Below are 24502 nucleotides of genomic sequence, written 5' to 3'. Positions count from 1 at the left end.
ACGTATTATGACATGTACGTAATGATATGACCCGAAAAAGTAGTCTATACATCAACTAGTGAATCAATGTATGGATAACAACATCCTAATTATTGGTTTTTAATGGGGACAAACGAATGTATTCGGCATTGTGTAAAAGTTTGTTGCCTAACACATGCATGCGTTAGATGATAGATGGTGCACCAAAAAAGTGGGATATTTATTTAGTGATGACCAGGTCAAAAAAGTTGTACAAATCAAACTTTCCAATTAAAAGCATTAAACAAACGTGCGTCTATATATATAATAATATGACGACTCTGCCCTCTCTCTCTCTCTCTCTCTCTCTCTCTCTTACGTTTTGCATTTCTTTACAATTAGAGGAAGAAGATTTCTGCTGCCTTGCCACTGCCAAAGCTCTTGTCTTGTGCTTGCTTTTATATTTCATTTACAGCCACACTAATTTCAATCTTATCTAAATGATTGCATTCCTCCATCCCATTGTTCTCCACTTAATTTTGAGGGTTTCTGATGAATTGAAACAACATGAAACTTATGCTTATTTTTTGGTCCTCATTTTCTTCTCCAAAAAGTAATTCCACAACATTATTACTTAAACAATTGGACCACTAGGAATACATTGATTGAGAATATATATACATGGTGCTTGCTGGTCCACTTGTGTGTTTGAGAGTCGGTAAGTCAAGCAAAGAGAGCACTATCAGAGCAAGTTAGGTACATAAGTTTGTTTTCCTTCTCAATTTTTCCAACAACATATATCACTAGCTTACTTGTTTTCAACTAATATTGGAAATAACCCCAACATGATATCATGATATCGAAAAAATGGGATAATTTCACATTATACAATCATAATACTGCTATGTGACTTATTCACGTAAATTACATATGAGTGTCATAATAACAATACGTTGCGATATCATAGTTATATTAGAAAATTACTAACTCGACTTCTCGAATGCAATAACATAAGAGTAGATATTATTATATTGTGGAAGTCTACAACAAATTACAGGATCATTCTCGGTGCAACAACAACCACCATATTATATGTATATTCTAATAAAAGACAGAGAAATTAAATATTATTATTCATAGGATTTTAACGATTCAACTTGTGCCTTGCCACAAGGCCCCTTCGTCCTAATGAAAAGTCGATATTGATCATATGTCATGGGTGCATAAAGGGCAGGACGGTCCTTTGTGACAAGCTTCTTGACAGGTTGGATCAACAAATCACTCTTTGGGTTATAAAACAAGGCCAAAGAGACCCTGTCTTTGACTGAATTTACAATCACTCTGTGCTCCACGCTCTTGTAAATTGCATTGCTCAGCACCTGCATTTGGTCTCCAATATTCACAATGAAGGCATTTGGAACTGGTTTCACTGTAACCCAACTCTGCCCTTTGCGCACTTGAAGCCCAGCCACATTTTCATCAGGCAAAAGAAGGGTCAAGCCACCTGGGTCAGAGTGTTCTGAGAGGCCAAGGGTTAGGTCTGGTTGGGGGCATTTTGGGTAGAAGTTGACCCTCAAACATGCCCCAATGTTTTCTTCTCCTCCAAATGCATTGAGAAGCTGGTCTTCCTCTAGCCCAAGGTTTTGTGACAGGAGCTTCATCAGTGTTCCACATAGTCTTACAGTTGCCTCACTGTATTCTTCAATCAGTTTCCTACAAAAATCAACAGACAGCAAATTAAAAGTTGATATTTACTTTGAGGGGACTGTTCTAATTTTGAAAGCACTTTTGAAGTGCTATTTGGATGTGCTTATTGTGGCTCTAAATCCTTGTGTTGGGCATCGACAGACTTGATGGTGAAGGACGAAATGAAAGGGCCAAAGGAGGCCTAGATCTGCTTTTTAGGAAATTTCCCACTTAGTGCTTTTAGGCATGCAATTAACTTAACTTGGTAGATCCATTATAAAAGACTCAGAGCACTAAGCTACAAATTATCCATATCAAGGGTTTGGAAATAACAAGAGATTTCTTTTTTGTGGCATTCGTTATCACAAGTTTGGAACACAAGACTACTTTACATAAAATCCCTAAATTCTATTTAACTTTGATACTCACAAATAAAAAGCTTTTCATTAGAAAATATTGAGGATATTCTAAAAAATGAAAACAACACTTATGAGATTTACTATTTTAAGAAAAAGAGTATCTAAACTTCATCAATCTGCATATCTTTTTGTACTAAGACGTTAAAGTGCAATTTTGAAGCTCAAAGTTTCATCAGTGTCTTCCTGCCCCCCAAGCAATAAGACAACCAAAAGACAAATAGACCACTGTCTAGACAAAAAGCAATTTATATATATCATATATGCAAGAATTGTAAGCTGATTCAAGTAAGTTTGATCGTAATTAATGATATTCATACTGCGTCATTTGTGTGTATACAACATTTCTTTCATAATGAAAAAATCATATATAGTCACCAAAAGAGTTGAATATACATAAATAACAGCATTTTATACGCAATGAAAAAGTCATAAAAGCACGTTTTCAATTAAAAACATGCCTCCCTAGAAAAATTATTATAATAATAAATATAAATAAATAAATAAAAATTTACCTGCATGAAGATGGGAGGGCAGGCCACTTGCTATGGTTTCTGAGGGAGGCGGGCATATAATGGAGAAAGTAATAGTCGCTCCAGTCCAAAATAGCCCCCTTCTCAACCCCCAGCCGACTCCCGTACCCTTCGTACGTACTCGGCTTGTTCGAATACTCCTGCTTCACATCCAGCGGCAGCCCGAAAAACTCGCGCCATGTGTCCCTCGCCCGCTTCATCAGCTCCTCGCTCACCCCGTGGTTCACCACCTGAAAAAACCCCCACTCCCTGCAGGCGCTCGAGATCGAACGCAGCGTCGGTTCGCGCAGGCTCTCCTCCTGGTTCAGCAGGTTCTGGAGGTCAATGACCGGGATGTTGACTTCCACGTCAGCTTGGTTGCAGTTTGCGGGAAGAAGAGAGGGTCGTTTGGCGGGGGGTTTGATGTAGAGGTCCGGGATTGCGGTTATGCCGCTTTCTGCCAAGGACTGGACTCGAACGATAGGCTCAGGCCAAGAAGACTGCAAGCAATTCATTGTTGTTGTTTTTTTCCTTTGTTAAAATTTATAATAATATGTTAAAGTGATGAGATATATTTGTAGCTGCAATGCGAGAGTGAGAGGAGTTTGGAGGTTTATATAAAGAAGTGGAGGGGGGGTGTGGGGGTGGGGGTGGGGGCTGAGAGCTAGCTAGCTATATCTAGTTTCGGCGCCGTGAGCAACTTGATTTTCTCATCACCATATTTTAAATAAAAATACATAAATAATTTGGTAGTTGTAAAGTATAAGTAGATTTGGATGCGGTATGAATTTTCTCGATTATAATCTGTTTGATAGTTAATATTTACATAAAGATAAATTTTTTCGATTATGATCTGTTTGACTAGGTAATATTTACGTAAAGTTAGAAAGAGGTATGTATATAAAGGGCAATTGGGTTATTAATGTTCAATTTGATGTAGATGAATATTAGTTAGGGTCCATGCTTCATGTGTATGGAGTTGAACTGTATTATTATTATATATGCCCTATCGCTTTTTGAGAGGTAAGCAAGTAGCAAGACGGCAGGTCCATCATATATATATCATAAATAAAAAAACTACAAGGGGCTTGTGGCTGAGCTTCTATCAATCCACCTATCTTTGTCTTTGTACCTCCCACAATGATATTTCTCTACAACTTTATTGATTTATGCTGAGCAGTCCTTTTCCTAAATTTTACAATTATGTATAATTTTAATTCCCAAATTATAATAGCATGAGGTGTTATGTGTCATAAGCTCATTCCTCCTTACTCAAAAAACTTATCGTTTATTACTACTTTTGCATCATACCTTTTTTTTGTCAACTAATGTCGTCACATTATTTGTCATATCATTAAATTATCATCAAATTTAAATAAAAAATAATTAATTTTCTTCAACATTACTGTTCTTATTTACTTTTTGTTGTTTCTTTTTTGAGATCAACTTTTGTATCGATTTTCTTCTGGCTCATCTTATAGCTGACAGCAAATGAATATCCTCCACAGACTCTGCTATTCATTTGTGGACCAATTCTGCAGTTGCACTACTAGATCGATAAAACAAATAGACAAGACAAGACAAGACATGTCCAAATTCCATTTTCTTTTTGCTTGCTCTCACGTTGCTATAATGTCACCACTTATTTAGAGCTCCATATATGGCTGGAATAGGAACCTCGGTACATTACCTCTCTTAAGACCTACCAAAACTGGCAAATTCTTATTATCTTATATTAGAACAAGTAATTGAGGGGCCTTTCAAATCGTAGCCCATCAGCTACCCAAGTTAATTCAATTTGCTAATATATGTCGGGGAGCATTTTTCTCATTACTTTAACCCAATATATGTCATCATCACAATCCTTTTCAATATTTAACATGCGTATATGGGCATGGTTCTATAAATACAACGTAAATAGTTAGGGTTATGCTCATAAACATGTATCAAATGTTAAGAAGAGTGATAAAAATATACCTTTAGTTAAAATGGTGAGCAAAAATAAACTATAAATTTTTGAAGTGTATGTACAATGTAACCCTACTATATCTTGTCTGCCTTATTTTCTCTAGGTCACGTGGATTGTCTTCCACTTGCATTGCATAGCAAGCTACAAATCATTTACGCATTTTTTGCCTTTACCAATTTGACCAAAAGAAAAAGGACGAGAAAAGTCATCGAAACTTCATTGTTCTGGAAAAGTGAAAAATAAAAAATTGGGTTTTCTGATTAATAATAATAATATTTCCTTCCTCTTTCTTTTTGTCTTTTTCAATCGAATGGGGAATAAAATTTATTCATGAAATTGGAACTTAATTGGGATCAAAATAATTAAAAATCCATCCGCGAATCAAATCAAATCAACACTATAAATCATTACTCATGCATGTGAATGTGATCATCATCAAAGTCAGTGTCAAATATCTTTTTTGTTTTTTTCTTTTCTTTTTCCAAAACACATTTGTTGCTAATTGAGTCACGAATATAATTTACACAACTGGTTGTGGCTGGGTTTGTTTGCCCTAAGCTTCCGTGGAGGAATGCAATTCCGGCTGCAGCAAATGCAACGTTACCTAGGGTTCTGAGAATATATCAATGTCAATCGAGTATCGACCGCTACTTTACAGTACATTAATATTAGAATATGTAGAGAGGAGTACAAGTCTCCAAAGATAATGTTTTGGCCGACATCATTTGCATCACGTGGGAAATTTGAAAAGAAAATGTGTGACATTATGGAGATGATGAGATCAGTCTGCCCATATCACCTTGGCCTTCCAGAATCGGATGTCCCCGAAGACCTTTTCATTTTATTTTATCTTTTGGTGTGATAGAGATGCCATTAAAAAAATATAAAAAACAAAACTAGAAGGGTGGTGGTAGGAGTATAATTGGAAGTTTTTCATTGACAATCTCATCATAAAATGCTTTTATAATCTTTAAAAAAACTCGTAATCTTTGTTTATGGGTAGGTTTTGTTTCACCAAACCATATTTAAAAGAGTTGGCAGTTTAAAAGTGGTGGGGCTCCTAGTCTCCTAACCTAGTTTTATATTTTATTTGCAAGGACACGCGCAGTGAAATTATAAATTTGTTTTTTTTCATTTTTATTTTTTTATGTTATAACGTGAAGGGTTTCTAATATTTTCTAAGAATATAGCTTCCATTGAATGATCTATCAAATAAGCTTATTTGAGCCCACTCTGTGTTGTATTTCACTAATCCAAACCGTTTATTTTGTAGATATTCATTTAAAGATCATATCTACAAAAAAATCACTTAAATCCGATATCATTTGACCACTCAATTAAATTATTGAAATTTGAGTATTTTCTTAAAGTACCATGTTCATTGATTTTGTTGGTCTCAATTAGATGCCTTAGTGATTTTCAATTTGCATGAATTTTTGCAAGGATGATCCTGGAATGAAGATGTGAAAAATAGATGGTTTGGATCGTTGAAAAAAAATTCGTAGGGTACCCTAAAGGGTGTCCCTCAAATAAAATTATTTGAAGAATCTCTCAATAGAAGGGGACTGTATATATATATCTCCACAATACATACATGTGTTCTCCTTGAATTTACTAATGACTTTTGATGTAGCTATCGATTGAAGCTCAAGTTATTGATTTCCACTGTAATATTCCTCGGCCTCTATAATTTATTATTTAAGTAGTTGAACTGCAAAGTATATGAACACGTAGCTAGCTATAGTTTTGGTGGTATATACTAAGTTCCGCCATTTTTGGAAAATCGTAAGATGACATCAAACTAGGGTAGGTTATGTAGGTTTAAAATAATAAAAAAAACCTATATATATATATATATATATATATTTTTCCCTGAGCTGCCAACCTTTTTGATAAGTTATTCTTTAAGCAGGTTGAAAGAGTGGTCGGAAAAAAAAACACATATAGGGTCAGTGTAATTGTGTGGAGGTGGACTTCTGAACAACAACGGTGACCACCACACACTTTGATCTTATATATATCTTGCAGAGCTTAAGGCAGGGCAAGATCAAGCGATAAAACGTGCTGTTGAAGATCACGACAGATGTTGATAATGAAATTAGACAACTTTAAACTTCATGTGTTGAGTTTTTCCTAATTCATAATTAATATAAGGGTTTAAGTCAACTTGAACTCTATTATGAATTAGAGAAATGTTCTTTGGAAAAAAAATCAAACACATGTTATGCGGTTCTTGTTTTAAATATATAACTCAAATAAAAAAGACATAATTATAGGATAAATCAGCGCTATATAAACCAATAATGAAGCGATTCTTCTTTGGGCACGTGATGAAATTCATCATAATCTGCTAATCAGAATCAATCACTTTCCATCTAAAGTCCTGGTTTTGAATATTATGGTATGCCTATAATTTTCGTCCTTTGCTTAATCCCTCTGGTTTTGAACATATATTATATGATAGTTATCTGTTGATTGAGAACGACATGCTTAAAGTACAACTTTGCCCCTTACCATACATACAAGATTCATGAATGAGAATGTACGTATTGTTGATCAAGTCAAAAATTGAATGCAGATTACATTTACAATGTTGGATAGGAAGATATTTTCACATGCAAAAGAGATTTTTCAAAGACATGTCGGGCAAAGAGCACAGCTTCTAGCTAGACTAGACTTGAACCAGTACACACAAAAACAGCATCCAGTTTGTTTTTAGCACCTGAAATTGAGCTTTTGATGAGCTTTTTTGACGCCAAATAAACATTGCATTTTTGAGTTTCACAATTCTTTACTTGTATTTTATCGGACAAACATATATTGTTATAAAACTAGAGGGAAAATGTAGAGAGAAATATGAGGAAGGGAAAAACGAGAATTTGTTCTCTGACCTTGTATTAACATCTGTTGTTATTCATCTCTGATAAGCGCCTATTTATAGGCTTACAATAGAGGTATTTAACCCACAACTTATACCTACTAATTACAATAATAAGGGCATAGGTTACAAAGCAATAAAGGGTGGAGGTAATGGATATTATGGTGGTCATTCACATTCCATGGATGTATAACACTCCCCCTTTGATGTCTACCATACAATGACATTATTGCCTCATTAAAAACCTTGCTTTGAAAATTCAGTGGGACAAAACCGAAGCAAAAGGAAAAAGAGTGCAACATTCTTCTGGATCATTGATTTAGTGTTGGACGCGCTTATTCTGTCTCGTTGAAACCTTGCTTGGAAAAATCCAATGGGACAAAAATCTAGTCGAAAAGAAAAAGAGTACAATACGCATATGTCCTATATGTAGTAGAACTGGGATGCTCCCCTTGATTTATATTACCCCATGATCTTCAACAACTTCTAGAATCTTGAGTCAGCCTTGATGAACCATTCTTTGCTTACATCAGCCTTGATGAACCATTCTTTCATTTTCATTATACAAGCAACAATGTCTTCATGCATGATTTTAGGAGAATTTACCGATGAAGGAAGATCACAGGTGTTCCAAACACAATGTTGTAACAATATCAAATTTAAAGTCAAAGTACTCACAAAAGAATTTTAGATCAATCATAATCATATTTGAGTACATAACTTGAGATTCGGGCTCTTAGTGTCAATATATATACAAGATTCTTGAATGAGAATGTATACATGTTGTTGATCAAGTCAAAAATTGAATATGTGGCTGTGCAAATTACATATAAAATGTTGGATTGGAAGATATTTTCACAAGCAGAAGAAGTTTTTCAAAGACATATCTGGCAAAGAGCACAGCTTCTAGATAGACTAGACTTAAACCAGTGCACCCAAAAACAGCATCCAATTTGTTTTTAGCACTTGAAATTGAGCTTTTGATGAGCTTTTTTGACGCCAAATAAACATTGCCTCTTTGGTTTTCACAATTCTTTTCTTGTATTTTTCGAACAAACATATATTGTTATAAAACTAGAGGGAAAATGTAGAGAGAAATATGAGGAAGGGAAAAACAAGAATTTGTTCTCTAACCTTGTATCAACATCTGTTATTCATCTTTGATAAGCGCCTATTTATAGGCTTACAATAGAGGTATTTAACCCACAACTTATATCTACTAATTACAATAATAAGGGCATAGGTTACAAAGCAATAAAGGGTGGAGGTAATGGATATTATGGTGGTCATCCACATTCCATGGACTTATAACACTCCCCCTTGGATGTCCACTATACAATGACATTATTGCCTCATTAAAAACCTTGCTTTGAAAAATCAGTGGGACAAAACCAAAGCAAAGGGAAAAAGAGTGAAACATTCTTCTGGATCATTGATATAGTGTTGGATGCGCTTATTTTGCCTCGTTAAAACCTTGCTAGGAAAAATCCAATGAGACAAAAATCTAGTCGAAGAGAAAAAGAGTACAATACGCATATGTCTTGTATGTAGTAGAACTGGGATGCTCCCCCTGATTTATATTCCCCCATGATCTTCAACAACTTCTAGAATCTTGAGTCAGCCTTGATGAACCATTCTTTCACTTCGTTATACAACCAACAATGTCTTCATGCATGATTTTAGGAGAATTTACCGCTGAAGGAAGATCACAGGTGTTCCAAACACAATGTTGTAACAATATCAAATTTAAATTCAAAGTACTCACAAAAGAATTTTAGATAAATCATAATAATATTTGAATACATAACTTGAGCTTCTTGCTCTTAGTTTCAATATATATACAAGATTCATGAATGAGAATGTATACCTGTTTTTGATCAAGTCAAAAATTAAATGTGGCTTCTTTTTCTTGGTGCAGATTACATATAAAATGTTGGATAGGAAGATATTTTCACATGCAGAAGAGATTTTTCAAAGACATGTCGGGCAAAGAGCACAGCTTCTAGAGCTAGACTAGACTTAAACCAGTACACACAAAAACAGCATCCAAATTGTTTTTAGCACCTGAAATTGAGCTTTTGATGAGCTTTATTGACGCCAAATAAACATTGCCTTTTTGGGTTTCACAATTCTTTTCTTGTATTTTTTCGGACAAACATTTATATATATATATATATATATATATATGAATGGTTATACATTGGCATGCAATATCTGGAGGGTATGAGATGAATTCAGATGGATTGGAAGGGACACGTGCCAAACCTCCAATGATCCAATCCAATCACATGGTAGGAGGCACTCTCTCACGTGAAGTCCCATGTCCCATGCCCCATCCAGATGCTCGTGCTTCATGTCTCTGGTCCAGTGAGCGGTGGATCCATAAATTTTCTTTTTTTGGCAAGAAAACACTATTATCAAGTTATTACTAATAGTGAAGATCAATCAACTCTTAGATGTATATAAAAATAATCATATAAACCAAGGTGGTTGGTGTGAGTGGTTCGGCACTCTCATTCCTTAAGAGAGGTCAGGGGTTCGATCCCTGCTCTTGTACGGAGTCACCACTTTGGCCAGCACTTTACCTCTTACGGGCCGACCCGGTGTGAGCGGGGATTAGTCTGGGTTGTGGTTAAAGCTTAAAAGTGCCACCCATAGTTGGGGCTCATCTAGGACCACCTCATGGTTCAGACCACACAAAAAAAAAAAAAAAAATTATATAAACATATCCATGCACAAATTAGTAACACAAACTTTACACATTCTCCTTAATTCCTCTATTGCACGACATAGAGAATATTGAGTCTAGAGAACAAGAAGAATAATATAAGTAGAGCAGTAGAGCCGGCTGTCAATGAGGTCATAACACAGTGGAAAAGTATGTTTGGCTTAAGACAAATAATCTCAGGTTCAAAATAACTTAGCACCAATGTATGTAAGTAAATTCCCCTCCCCCTTTCTACTGTTGACAAAAAAAAGAAAAAAAAAAAGAAAAAAGAGGAGTAGAGCAAGCCACCACCCCCTTTGCCCTGCCTTAGTCTTCTTTGAGGAAGTTTATCAAACAACTTGCCCTGACATGCTCCGATTCAAATACAAAATTTCATAACAATTTGGCACCTTCACATTGCAAGTGCCTTCACTGGACCCTAATTAATGGATCCGCCGATGGTCTCAGTGTGTATGCTTCACCCTAAACCACAACCCCTTTGGGAGCCATGAAAATGTAGGTGATTAGTCAATTAATAAATGTCAATCACCGTTGCAATGATGTAAGAGTAACAGACAAAATGCATACTCGATTAGACAACTTCCACCGACTTGATTTAACCCGCTTTCAAGTTCGAATAATCTCTTTCTATTATGTGGTTCAAAAAGGATTCAGTTATAACCTAATCCCGGGATTTCAGAACCGAATTCTCTTCGAAGTGAAATTTTTTACTGCGAATTGATGGCATCGAGTTGACGTGTTCTGATTGTAGAAATAATTTACAAGAACATGGAGACCTTTAGTACAATGCAACATGTTTAACAAAAACAGATTCTTTCTTGGTAATAGATTTCACCACTGTTCTGTCTGGCCCCCAACATGGGAATCAAACTGAATCATTGAAATCTCTTGTGCCGTAGTTGATCTCACAGAATGTGAATCGATCCTCAAACACCAGCAGAATGTCGATCCTTATTAGTTATTAGGTTTTACAATCCCACATCAGTATACATTTCTTAACTACAATCCCACCTTCTTGTTTCCTACATGCACATGTCATGCTGTGAGAGATCAACTCAAACCCACAAAGTTGTCACTCTAAACAGAACATCGATCAATCCATTTGCTCTTAATTTGTTTTAATGATAATTATATATTAATTCCATGCGTTGATTTTAACATAATCTTTTCAAGAAACAAGAAGGTGAAAATAGACAAAGTTATGCATGGTTCATATGATGACGATAATGCATGGTTTATGCATCACTTTAAAAAATAAAATATAATAAAAACCATTGTGGGGTTGCATGTCCACTAATTTTACCTGTAAGTGATGCTGCACTTTGTGGACTAGACAAAAAGTAAAGGAAGAAGGTGCATTTTCCTTTTTGTCCCGGCCATTTTATTACTAGTGTTTTTCCAGTTTGACCATTCAAGGATGCAAAGCAAAGCATGGGAAATGAGAAACTTGTTCATTTTGCTTGGCTAAGTTTTGGTTCACCAGTGGAATTGATTTGACCAAATTAAAGTAGAAAACTTTTATATATCTTTCTCAAGTTTGCAGCAAACACAAGGAAGTAGGAAGAAACCATGAAGATGCTTGAAGATGCTGTTCTTATCGCCATGTTTTCTTTTTAATTTAAAGAGGAGGACAGTCATGACTCAAACTCTCCATTTCCTGTCTGCGGAGTTTGGGGATACATCACTGAGGTGTATGTGTCCCCTTCAGGGACTATTCGTCGCATTAATTTTATTACAAGATTAATTCAGAGATTTTGATTGAGTTGCCATACTCCAACAAAAGTTGGTGTGAACTCAAAATAAAAATTTTGACCAAAAAAAAAAAAGAACTCAAAAAAACAATAAATTATTTTAAAACGTGATGGTATTTTTGTCATGCTGGCTAGATTATGATAGAGAAACATTAAGCTCATGAAGCTCCTTTTTTTTTCGATGAATTCTTTTATCAATAATTGATGAAAGTAGCTAGGTTATATTCTCAATCAGTTCTTTTTGTTAAGCAAATTGTCTAGTATTTCAATTTAATAGATAAGCCTAATGCAACATTAACCATCTGACCTAACTTACATCTGCCTCTAAGAATCGAAGCGTAACTAGTTAAACTGATATGTTAAATTGTCTAGTATTTTATAAATTTTGGGGGTTTCAAAGAGATCCTCTGATGAATTGATGAGCATGGGATTAACACTTTCTATAGATAAATTATCATATTAAAAAAGAAAAAGAGAGAGTTTAACTATAAGGCATCCAAATCAATCAGCACAGCATCTACAACTTCAAAAGCAGTTGTGGCTCAAATGAATTCACCTGGATATAAACATAAACAAAGACAATGGGAGTGAGATTGTGGAGCTTTCACAAAGTGGAAATCTATCCGAGTTGCACTGTTTTTTATTTTTATTGTTTATGAGAAAAGGTGGATACACCAGCAGCAAAGCAATAGCTGCCAACCAACCATAAATTGGGGGTTATCTGTGGAAGATAATGGTGAAAATAAACTTATTAAAGTGCATAGTTTGGCCCATTTGGGAGAAGATAAAAAATAGTGCATTATAATTTGATTGAGATGGGCCTATTTGGCGTCTTCATCTTGTGCTTCACCATGATCTTGATAGAGACCGACTGTTGTCCTGACTGCGCCTGATAAGACGATAAATTCATGGAGTTATTGGAACAGAGCTGTCAAGAAGAACACTTGTCTTCTTTTTTGGGTTTCTTCCTCGCATACAAATTCAAATACAACTATACGTATAGAACAATACCATCACCTTGTAAACATACCCATTTCTTTTGTATTGGGGAAAAAAACGGAGCTAGAAGCATTAGAAGCATTAGAAGCCTAGAAGCCCAACAACAACTCATTTTAATCGAAGCACACTACAAGAAGACCTTCATATTTCTTTGAAAAGTATAACACAATACGACATAGTCGAATCCAATATGATCAAGCAAAATACAGCTACAGAAGAAGGTTGGAGTGGACAAGATTAGGAGAGAACCATACATGCTGTGCCATAGCTACGAGGTAACATGTGTTTTACACGATTTAATGCTCGCCGCGACAAAATAAGCGTTCCTGGCCCCCTCCAGGATCCTTGTATGGCAGGCACCCAAGCAAAAAGGAGCCCCATCCTAAATCAAGGGGCCCTAACAATAATCACAAAAGAAAGCAAGCAGATGATGCGCCAGAAACGACCCAATACTTCTTTTGTATCAATAATCCAACGACTGAACTTGTCTATGTTTCACTCATTCCCCAAATTTATGGACCCATCCTTCATCAGCTTTATGCTTAGACTGTTGAATCTCCCTCTTGAGTAATGTCGAGAAGCCTTTCTCCAGTCTGTCCCAGTTTTCATCATGGCGACAAATTCGTCATAGCTGATAAGCCCGTCCTGCATCCATAAAACAAAAACATCAGTTAGTCATCTCAAATATCATAGCCTAGGGTCATAGGAAACTCTTCCTTGGGTCCTCACCTTGTCTGTGTCCACTTCTTGAAATATGTCATTTGCTACATCTGTACAATCATCTGCCCCATCTTCCATCAACGCATCGCGGAGCTCGTCTGGCTCAATGTAGCCGTTGCTATTTTTGTCAAAGTAGGAAAATGCCTTGTGAAGATGTTCATCGTTGGCCATTCTCTGTAGGTGGAGGGAAACAGCAATAAATTCTCCGTAGTCCAGGGTTCCCTTCCCATTAGTATCAACCTGTTACCAACAAACTCACTAAATTAAAACCAGGAGAGACTGATATACCATGAGAAATTATCTCATTCAGTAGTTTTCAAGAGTGACCCAGGAACAAGGGCAACTGAAATAGGAAATAGAGACGCATTACAAAAACAAGATATGTCTTGAAGTTAAAGGTGCCTAAGAAGGTGTTGTCCACATGAAGACCAGTGCATTTCTAAAGGTGCCTATGCTACTTGCAATCAAACAACCTCGGAATGCATCTAGAACCAACCTCCATGAAGGATAACTTTCTAAGCCACCAGAACTATGGACGAGTTAGTCATATTCCTAAGAATGCATCTGTACAGTATTGCTAGTCCACCCAAGGTACTACAAGAAAAAAATTGTTTCCTAGGACTGTCCTTAGAATTACAAGTGTATTACAGTATAGGTTGAATGTGTTAACTAGGTAATAAATCGATATCTACGCCAAAAAAACTTAAGTCATCAGGTTAGGAGGCTCATTTGATATATATCAAATACGGTATCTAACCAATGCGTATTCCCTTTAACACCCTCTCATGTCCGCATCTAATTAAAGTAAACAATCGAGAACCATCTCTAACTAATAAAAGATTATGGATCATAAAAAGACCAACATCAATTTCAACTGTTTGATGTGTAATAGATTATGTCATAGTTGATCTCACGCTAGAGGTACTGTTGAAAGCAAAATATGAAGCAATACTCACAGCTTCAATAAGCAATTGAACTTCAGACTCTGCAAGCTGGGATCCAAAATTTCGAAGTCCAGATTTTAACTCTTCAATTGAAACAATGCCATCATTATCAGTGTCTATCTTCTTAAACATCTCCTTAATGTCTTCAACTTCCTCAATGGAAAAGAAATCCGCAATAACCTGTTTGAAGTTCCACTTAAATTAGTCCTTGCATTGAAACATACTACATAACAGCAAACGCATAAGAAAGTTTGTAAGAGCAGTCAACCAACCCTCAGGGCTTTTCTTTTGAATCTGTTCATCATTGAAAACTGCTTAAGCCTTGACTTGACAACATCTCCAAGGGGAATGTTTGGAGCTTTCTTAGCATTTTGGAGCCAAGGATGCTCTGGAAAAAGAGAAATTACCACAGATCAGGTATAACATAAATGAAGCAAGATATAACAACATTTTATGGTTGGACGGCAAAAGCTGTACATAGCAGTGGTCCTATATTTGGAGACTGACAGATTTTCCATACACACGATGTCCGTTAAGATCAGAAATGTAGATACTCACGCCAATGCATTGTTTGTGCATGTGTGTATCATACCTTATTAACATGTCAAAATTTCTTTCTCATGTACCAAGATCCCTATCTAGAGTTCGTTGAAACGCAATATTTGAAATACATTTCAAATCATATATACAAGATAGCAACCTCAACATAATCTCTTCTTAATATAAATAAGGGCTTGCTCAATTGCCACATTTTCAACGTGCAATGGATCCCTATCACAAAGTATATGATTATCACAAAGAGATGCAAATTACCAAGCACTTGCTTTGCAGTCAATCGTAGCTTTGGGTCTGGCTCCAACATTTGCCTAACTAAACTCTTGGCACTCTCCGAAATATTGGGCCATGGATCACGTTTGAAATCTATCAGTCCACGGAGAATTGCCTGTGCAACCCCTTGTTCAGACTCTGCATAGAAGTACAAAAAGGTAAATGGAAACCTCTTAACAGAGAAAGCTCCCATCCCGCAGGGGGAGGAGGAGAGAAAAGGGAGAGGAGCAAGTGGGAGATATAATTACCCGCCCAAAAAGGGGGAACCCCACACAATAAAATATAGAGTATAACTCCTGCACTCCATATATCTATTTCTGGCCCGTAATTCCGCTTGAGAACCTCAGGAGCCATGTAATATGGACTTCCAACAATTTCTGAGAATCTCTCACCTAGAATGCGGAAAAGTTAATAATCTGATAACATACATAAGACAAGAATATATACCCAAATTAGCATAATTACGAAAAACAGTTGAAAATTCATGCCTGCAATGTTATAGTTTTTAATAACAGTAACAATAGTTCAGAGTTTCTAGACTTAGCACACACAATAGATATTAGGAAAAATCTATTTCTTTTCAACTTCCTGTTCATAGTTGGACATTATTGTTGTAACTCATAGACTTTCCACGTAGTAAATTCTTTGTTTCATATCAGAAAAAGGAAAAACTTATCTCTTCAACCACACTACATGTTCTGTTGCTTGAGTATCCATCCCTTTAAACATATCAATATCATCACATTATGTTTTTCTCAATTTAGTGGTATGTTAAGCTGTTAGCCTGTTACTTTATTCCACTGGTAGCTTATTTAAAGAACTTTTTCAAGCTTTTTCATTACTTGAACAAAGGGGAATCTACAAGGTAGGAGCGGTCTAAGAGAAGTGCAAAATATAAGAGGGAGAATTGATTGCAACAATGCAACTTGGATAACAAGATTACATGGATTATTAGAAGTTCATTCTTAATCATGAATTCTGCAGTCATCCTTCATCTCCCACTCCCATAAACCAACCAATACATCACCCCACCTTCCCCCCCTCCCCCCTCTCTCCTCCTCTCAAATGAATTCTTACGGTACACATCAAAACCTTTGATTGCAACTTAACAATGGCAATCTTGAAATATGGCGTTTCTAACTGTAAGAGCCACATCAGCATCCATTAGTGCATAGCATTGGGCAATAGATTAAACAACAAAAATGAGAGTACTGTACAGGGTAACTACAGGCAATTAAGGTAAACAAAGTATAGAATTCATTGAAGATTAAAAAAATATATATCCATACTTGAGCCAAATATAGTAAGCCAATTATGTCTTCAAGGTAGTCACAATCAAAACTTTCTAAGTTACTATATACAGTAGAGATTGCTTCAATTAGCATTGCAAAATCAGAAACCCTAAATTCAAATTCATACCTGGCTTGAAGAATATAGACAGGCCGAAATCAATGGCCTTGAGAGGCGAATTCTCCTTCTTGTTCGCGAACAAGAAGTTCTCGGGCTTCAAGTCCCTATGAATCACTCCATGCTTGTGACAGAGCTGCACGACCTCAACAATGGTCCTGGTGACCGCCGCGGCAGCTCTCTCCGTATAATGCCCCCTCGCCACAATCCGATCGAAGAGCTCACCGCCCTCGCACAACTCCATCACCAAATGCACGGCATTTTCGTCCTCACAAGCCTCCTTCAAGCTCACGATGCTTGAATTCTTCGGCAAATGCTTCATAATCGCCACTTCGCGCCTCACATCCTCGATGTCCACTGCAGTCCTGAGCTTCCGCTTCGAAATGCTCTTGCAGGCCAAGAGCTCACGACTGTGGCGGTCGATACAGAGGTACGTGACGCCGAACTCGCCGCGGCCGAGCTCTCGATCCACCAAGTACTTCTCCTCGATGTTCTCCTTGGGCACGCCGGTCAACACTGTCGTCGGAGCCTTCTTCCCGGCGCTGGAGTCCCTCCGGCCGTGATCGTGGCCGGAAAAGTTCGATTTCACGTCCTCCCTTGCGACGGCGGCCGGAGATCTGCAACAATTGCCCATTGCGAAGCGCGCACTTGGTAGCTCTGCACGGATCTCGCCAAAACCCTAACTAGCCCTAGGCAAGCTAGGGTTTCACATGATAATGCCGAAACCCAAGCCTTGAGAGAGAGAAAGAGAGAGAACAGCAGCAGAGTACTCTGAAATGTGAAATCAAAGCAACTGCGAGAGAATGAGGGGAAAAGAGAGAAAATGGTCTGCAAAAGATAGTGAGGGTGTATGGTGTACCTTAGTTGTAGAGTGAAGAAGAGAGTGAGAGTGATGGTGTTTTGGAGATTTTTTTTAATATTAATTTTTATTTTACGTAATTATTTATTTGAAATAAAGAAAAAAAATAAAAAAATTTGAAGAATATTTTATGTTCTTCTTTGGTTCTGTGAATTTTGTCGGGTCATCGAGGAGGAGGGTTTGAACGGTCGGAACGGGACGGTGAGAGTTGGGGGAAAACAGAGAGGACGATGGGTTGGCGTTGGCGTTGGCGTTGGCCGTTGGGGGTTGGGGGTTGTTCGTTTGTTTGTTTGTTTGTTTATAATGAAATTGTTGGTGGCCTTGGGTTTGCGGTTGAATTAATTTGTGATATATTTAACCCAACGCCTATTGCCAGAAGGCAGAGGCAGAGGCCAGAGGCTAGACAACAGACAGAATGATAGGGCTTAATTAAATAATCAACTTTATTTTGCTGCCCCTAATCTTGTGGGAATTCACTATTATGCCTCAATTAATTTGGCAATTTAGATTTCTGTCTCGGTTCTTAAATCTGTTTTTTCATAAATAAAAATTAACCAATTATAAATTTAATAAGAAGAAAAAAAGAGTGATCTTTGGGTTTCTAATTTTGCTTCTTGATTAGCATAGGGAAGATATTTGCAAACAATGTGTATATAACATTTCTTGTTGGGTTTTACATCCGGATCACTTGATAAGTTGTCACGAGAGAAACGTTATATACACTCGTTGTATGTAAGAATTTCATATAATTCCAAAAATTAAGTGAGGTTTGAAAGTCGTTTTTTAATTTGAAAATATTGGGAAAACGTTATACCAACTTGAAAGGTAGCCTTGCTAATGAAATGCTATAAAATTTCTTTGATTAATATCATCAATTATGGATTCCAAAACAATGCCATTAATTTTCAAAGGAAATATCTTTAACGTGCAAAAAATGGAAACAAATTGAGAGATTGTAACAAAGAAGAGACACAAACAACATTGACCTACATCCTTAAAATGGGAAGAGACGTGAGCATTAGTGTTTTTCAATATATATCATGTTGATCAAGGGTTTTAATGCAAAAAGATTGAGTGTGGTGGGTTTTAATTATAATTAACCAAGTTTGAAGTGCCTAAATAAGATTCAGGTGAATAATTGGAGCACGATGAGAAAAAGCCAAACACAAAAAGAAAAGAGTGTGAGAATTAAGGAGAAGATGCTGCATGTTGTCTGTTTTTAGCCCAGAATTAGAGATTAAAGTTAGGGGGAGGGACCTAGTTGTCCGTTCTCTCTCTCTCTCTCTCTCTCTCTCTCTCGGACTGAGTACGTGGGTCTCATTTAGCAACCGGCTTTCAACTTTTTTTGATTTTGCTTCCATTTTGCTTTGCTTGCTTCCTCATGAAGAACTTGATTATTTGTGGGGGCGTAAATGAATAATGAAAATAATGAATGGCTTGGTTTTGAACTTTGAATTAGTGTGGGGTTTTGTATGAATTGCTGGGTCCAATTTGTTGTATAACACAAGGTTTGCCTTTCCAAGTTTGATCTTCATTAAGTTGCTGGTTAATTATTTCGAAAGCAATTGTGACCAACACAACTTCTCGAGGAAAAAGCAATTATGGCATAATATTTGCTTGTGTAAAGTTGGAACAAAGGCGACCTGCAATGTCGCCAAGTACAGAATGCAGCCGAAAAACCAAACGACAAGACTTGTGGGAAAAAACTCTTTCAACTCTCTCTGATTCATTACTAACAACAGCAGTGAAGGTCACACATGCCGCGTACCATTCAATTATAAAGGCAAACCAAGCCCCTAAAGACCTCTCCAATGAAACATAGACAATATATATGATGTCGACAACATGTTCTTATACGGAGAGGAAAGTCCATTTAAAATCTCAACATTATTTGAAATTAGTTCAGATAATGTTGGGGAGTGGAGATGCACCTAAAATTCATACGAAAAAGTGTATAACCCTACGTTACGTGTACTCATTTGTATATCATCACTTTTCATATCTCTCTCTTCACGTGAAGTTTTTCCTGTATTCAAAACTCTCACACTTCTTGCGTTGTCTATCAATTACACACACAAAAAAACATGTCTATAAAGGAAGAAAAAAAGGGTACTTATTATGTTATGTATGAGATAACAAATATATCTCTACTCTCTACCCAATTCAATGTCGTTTAAGTGTGTAATGTGGTTTAGTTGATTAGTTCACCATGCTCCATCACCCTTCAAGTTTATATATATAATGAAATTTTCCAAAGAGAAAAAGGCACAAAAAATAAAAGGAGAAAGAAGACTTTTTCTACAACTTCACTTTGCGAGAAATGTGGTCGATGCAAGTGGATTCCACAACGCTTTTAAGACTGGCATCCACTCTGTCGCACATGAACAACTGTTTCTAACACAACTCAATGACTTATAATGTGAAAATCAAATAGAGTGTGAGTGAGATATATACTATTTATGATGGATCGATGAAGATTTGAATATATATGTGAAAGCCAACACACTCTTGCGGGCGAATGCCTGCTTATATTGAAGTTGCAGAAGAGTAATGATTATGTTGATAATAATAATAAGCTGTGTTGTGTTGTGGGTTGCGTCTTTACAGCTCCTTTGGCTTGGCTTGACTTGAAAGCCTGGTGGACTTTTATGAGGTTGATCACGTAATTTCCGAAAATGTGAGACCTACTACCAGCCATTGAGGAAGCAAAAGTCAAAGAGTAGAATTGATTAAGATCAAAGTATCGCAATCAGATATTAAAAGAACAACTTCATGTAAACTTCTCTCGAATAATTTTATATACGTAGGCTGCTTCGTCATCTCTTGTGTCTTGTTTCAAATTGATGCAACATCGCCAAAGTACTACAATACAAGCTAACTAACTTGCTTTGCTCCCAAGACATCTAATACAGCTCAGCTAAGGTTTCACCCTTTCACAACGATACAAACACAGATATTTTTCCCAATTTCTTATCAGATATCCATTGCTGATGTGTCCCATATATATCATGTCAATTTTTATGATCTCTCTCTCTCTCTCTCTCTCGTATATGGAGATGCAACGCCACATCCGAACTAACTTAACGTGTTAGCGAGTAATTTTTCAATGTGACAATCACCCCTCCACATAGTATTACCAAACCACTCATATTATATGCAAGACATAATTCTCATATAAAACTAAAACGAACATTTGTGAGCTAATCAATGACAATACTCAATAAGCAAAGGCCAATTGATGCATAACGCAAATTCTCATATAATTGTATAAGTGGTAATTCCACACGTGAGGTTGTATTGGTGTTAGATATCATGAGCCTGGCGTATTCAAAATGTACTAGTATTCATTAATACGACCATTAGGTTTGCTTAAAGAAATTTATGATCTCATGGTTTTCGTGTGAATACCAACCAAAATTTTATAGAAGCTCCAAACGGGTCAAGGCAATCGTCTTTGGATTTGACTTTAATTTGTTAATTAGTAATCCAAATGCACAATCCGAGGTTAATTTCCTGCGTGACCAACGCTTTTGATGAGGACACGAATCCAATATTCTGATCGAGAGGTCCCCATTTCAGATGATCAACCATGGGGGTTCAAGGACATGTACTTGCACACACAATTGACTTGTTCATCAATTTGAATATAATTTCAACCCAAGTCGTTGAATTTTTATAATAACCCTAAGAATTTGAAGGAGTAAACTCATACCTATTCTCCACTTTGCGTTAGTCAAAGTCATTTCAATTTCCAACTACAAATATTGACGTTCGGCAAAAGATAAACTACAAATATATATATTGTCATTTTCGTTCCTTTTCCCCCTACTATATGTTATGTATTTTTTTCTGGGTAATTTGACTACGCATTTTGCAGTGGGTGAAATGTGTTCACCAATTTATGTCAAATAACAACTTTTTTTTATATATAAAAAAGCACCAAAATCTAGATTTGAGAGTATCCAAAGTATGAGGAAATATCAAAGGGCTAGAATATACACTACATAAAAAAGTGGCACATTTGGTGACATTTGTTGGGGTGACTAAAACCTTTAGTCATTCCAGCAAATATCACCAAATAATGGTGACTGTTGCCATTTTTTTTTTTTTTTTGGTAGTGATAGGCATCTTAAACATATTTTAACACGGAAAAGAACACTAGCTTAAAACCTAATATAAATTAAGAGTTAGATAATATTGGGGTAAGGAGTAATATAAAACATGATGCAAACGGTAAATGTATACTCTTACAATAATGTTATTTCTTGTTGCATGAAAGTCTCTCTCAACCGCAAGCGGCTTGTAACTCAAATAATTAAGAGTTTTTTTTCTTTCTCAATATTAGAAGAGATCTGGAGTTGAAGCTTTTGATTTATAGGAAAAAAAGAAAGATCATGGCGGTGAGGTGGCCCCGTTTATCATTCCAAATCCAAGGAAAACAAGTGGCTTTCTCTCTTTCATCCTGGTCTCACCAAAGCAATACACAATACAACGCGGTCTTATTGGGCAAACGACGTTTTACCACTTTTACCTCTCAAATTCAAAGTATGGATGGAATTCCTCAAAAATCCACATAAGTCGGTCCATCCCTCCAATTCCCCAGTCCCAGTATCCATATCCATTTTGGTAATCTTACACGAGCTTACATTCTCGGGTCAAATAATTTGGGTATAGACTTGAATGGGTCACACCAGCCTCCAGTGTGAACCATGAGACTGGTGGGTCCAAGGTTGTTTCCATTTATCATGTCTGCATGCAGGGCACGTGGAAAGATATAGTAGGCGTCCACACATGATACACTGCGGAATAACGCGTAGGTGATTAAAATAATAACGGCCCACAGAGAGAGAGTATCTAGAGATGGCAAATTTTCTTTTTCAAAAGATAGTAAAATCCCAATTTTAAACCATCTTCTCATGCTGTACTCTTATTATATATAGTCTGAAATTTCTAGATGAAATCTTTTTACCTAATTTATGATCAAATTCAAATAAAGGGAGGGCTCCCGGGAATGCAGAAATATCTTCAAAAATTGTTTAAAACGTACCCCTTTCAAACAATTATAATTTGATTCGAGAGTACATACATTGGATTTGTGACACTAATCAAATAAAAATTGTAAAATTTCAATATTCACACTAGAAAATGTTTGATGCTAGTTATGCATTAAAAGATAACTCAAGCAGTCACTCAATTTATTTTATTTTTACAAAAAAATATATTGTATTAAAAAATTATAAAACAATACAGAGTGGATGTGGGAACCATACTGTTAACAACGGTCTTGTTAAAATCTTCCCGGAATAAACCACGTGGGACAAAATTACGGGATAACTCAAGTAGTCACTCAATTTAAAATTAAGTATAATTTTTTATATTGAGATGTTTTTTTAAATACATGTTTTCTTTATTACTTTTTTTTTTATACGAAAGATATTGGGGAAAAGAGAACTCAAACAAAAAAATCAGGTGCAATGGTAATAGCGCAAAATCACTTAGTGCCCGTTTGGCATTGCTTATTTGGGGTGATAAGTGATTTTTTAAAATTTTTTGGAAGCCCAGCCCGTTTAGTAAACTATGAGAAAATCACTTATTATTAAAAATTGCTGTGAGAGAAAGCTAGCGGACCCAGAATTTTTTTAGCGGAGGTCCAATATTGACTAAGTATGAAAAATAGTTTTTCGGAATAATCATTTTCTCAAGATAATTTTTGGCGGCTTTTGTTCCTTACACATCAAATAAGAAAACTTGATTTTATGGGATTTTAGTATGAAGTATATATTGACTTAATGAGCCATCATTTTTAGCCTAAATCATATTTTGCACTAAAATCGAATTTTCATATTTTGATTTGGTGGGAATTTGATTTTCTAGTATTTTTATTTGAATCCAAATGGAGGGTAATTCCTTATTTACATTGTAAACTTAAGTAAATGGAGTAATATAAAAATAAATAAAAGTAAAAGGACAAAGACATTTACTTAAATGTTGAAGATGAAAATAAGGTAATATGTACACCAGTTGAACAAAGGGGCAATTTCAAGCACCTACAATGGTTTTTCCGTCGAGGGGAGGTGCAATTGCACCTTCTTGCGCCTTAGTAGGTCCGCCTTTGGCTATAAGGGAAAGCAGCTAATAAGGTGCTTTCATTTTCTGATTATGCGGGAATCAGTTTCAAAGAGGCCCTGAGTTTAATGATTATGCGGGAATCAGTACCAACAACATTTTTAACCAAAAGTTTACCAAACGCCAAATTGCTTTTTCTTACGGCTGATTTCTCTCATAGCAAATCTGACAGAGATTATTTTCACAGCACAATAATGCCAAATTGGCCCTTAAGCTACAAACACCTTCCTTTTTTCATTATCTTTGTATGTATATAAAGCATTTACAAATTACAGATTAAAAGTTCATGCTAAAAAAAAGGCTTGCAAATCGAGGACTTACCGCCTTGCCCCCCACGTAGAGTCTGGAAGCCTTTGTTGTCCCTTTCACACGCTTCAAAACGCAAGGACTAGAAAGTTTCAAAAAAAAAATTTAAGAAAAAAAAACCTACAAAACATATATTTTGTATTTTGTATTTTTAACTTAAAAGAAACAATTAAATAAAAAGCCTTGGAGCAGAAGATTTAAAAAACCGGGTGCAGAGAATAACGTCTGAGCAGGTAGCTCATAGACTTTTCTCGTAAGCATGACGACACGCAAACGCAGTGGGAACAAATGGGATCATGTATGCACACAAAAACAAAATAAAATAAAAAATAAAATAAAAAAGAAAGAGACAGAGGGAGAGAAGAGAGAGAAAGGGAATGAGTTTCCGCGTAGACAGATGAGACTGATGAGAAGC

General features: G+C 36.2%; 2 protein-coding genes across 2 annotated transcripts; both read right to left on the bottom strand.

The window, feature by feature from the left end:
- Nucleotides 1-956: 956 nt before the first annotated feature.
- On the bottom strand, nt 957-3191 carry LOC110770494 (jasmonate-induced oxygenase 1-like). Its single transcript, XM_021974638.2, has 2 exons — nt 2576-3191; nt 957-1671 (listed from the first exon to the last, which is right to left on the bottom strand). The coding sequence occupies exons 1-2, from the start codon at nt 3085-3087 to the stop codon at nt 1089-1091; spliced, it is 1095 nt and encodes a 364-aa protein (XP_021830330.2). The 5' UTR covers nt 3088-3191; the 3' UTR covers nt 957-1088.
- Nucleotides 3192-13008: 9817 nt separating this feature from the next.
- CPK13 (calcium-dependent protein kinase 13) lies at nt 13009-18044 on the bottom strand. The gene is made up of 8 exons (XM_088254828.1): nt 17656-18044; nt 16809-17567; nt 15638-15781; nt 15375-15527; nt 14834-14949; nt 14574-14741; nt 13627-13857; nt 13009-13542 (listed from the first exon to the last, which is right to left on the bottom strand). Exons 2-8 carry the CDS (start codon nt 17428-17430, stop codon nt 13393-13395), a joined length of 1584 nt encoding a protein of 527 aa, XP_088110954.1. The 5' UTR covers nt 17431-17567; nt 17656-18044; the 3' UTR covers nt 13009-13392.
- Nucleotides 18045-24502: the final 6458 nt, after the last annotated feature.

This window comes from Prunus avium, chromosome 6 (genome assembly GCF_965620075.1).
Source record: "Prunus avium chromosome 6, drPruAviu1.hap1.1, whole genome shotgun sequence".
NCBI lineage: Eukaryota > Viridiplantae > Streptophyta > Magnoliopsida > Rosales > Rosaceae > Prunus > Prunus avium.
Note: the sequence above shows the minus strand (reverse complement) of the source record. Positions and strands in the feature narration are given on the sequence as shown.

Excerpts from the sequence above, each read along its gene's own strand:
- LOC110770494 (XM_021974638.2), bottom strand. The coding sequence starts at position 3,087 with ATGAATTGCTTGCAGTCTTCTTGGCCTGAGCCTATCGTTCGAGTCCAG. Across the intron at positions 1,672-2,575 it reads GCCCTCCCATCTTCATGCAG|GAAACTGATTGAAGAATACA; the intron begins GTAAATTTTTAT and ends TGATTTTTGTAG.
- CPK13 (XM_088254828.1), bottom strand. The coding sequence starts at position 17,430 with ATGGGCAATTGTTGCAGATCTCCGGCCGCCGTCGCAAGGGAGGACGTG. Across the intron at positions 14,742-14,833 it reads TCAAAAGAAAAGCCCTGAGG|GTTATTGCGGATTTCTTTTC; the intron begins GTTGGTTGACTG and ends AACTTCAAACAG. Across the intron at positions 13,858-14,573 it reads TTCAATTGCTTATTGAAGCT|GTTGATACTAATGGGAAGGG; the intron begins GTGAGTATTGCT and ends TGTTGGTAACAG.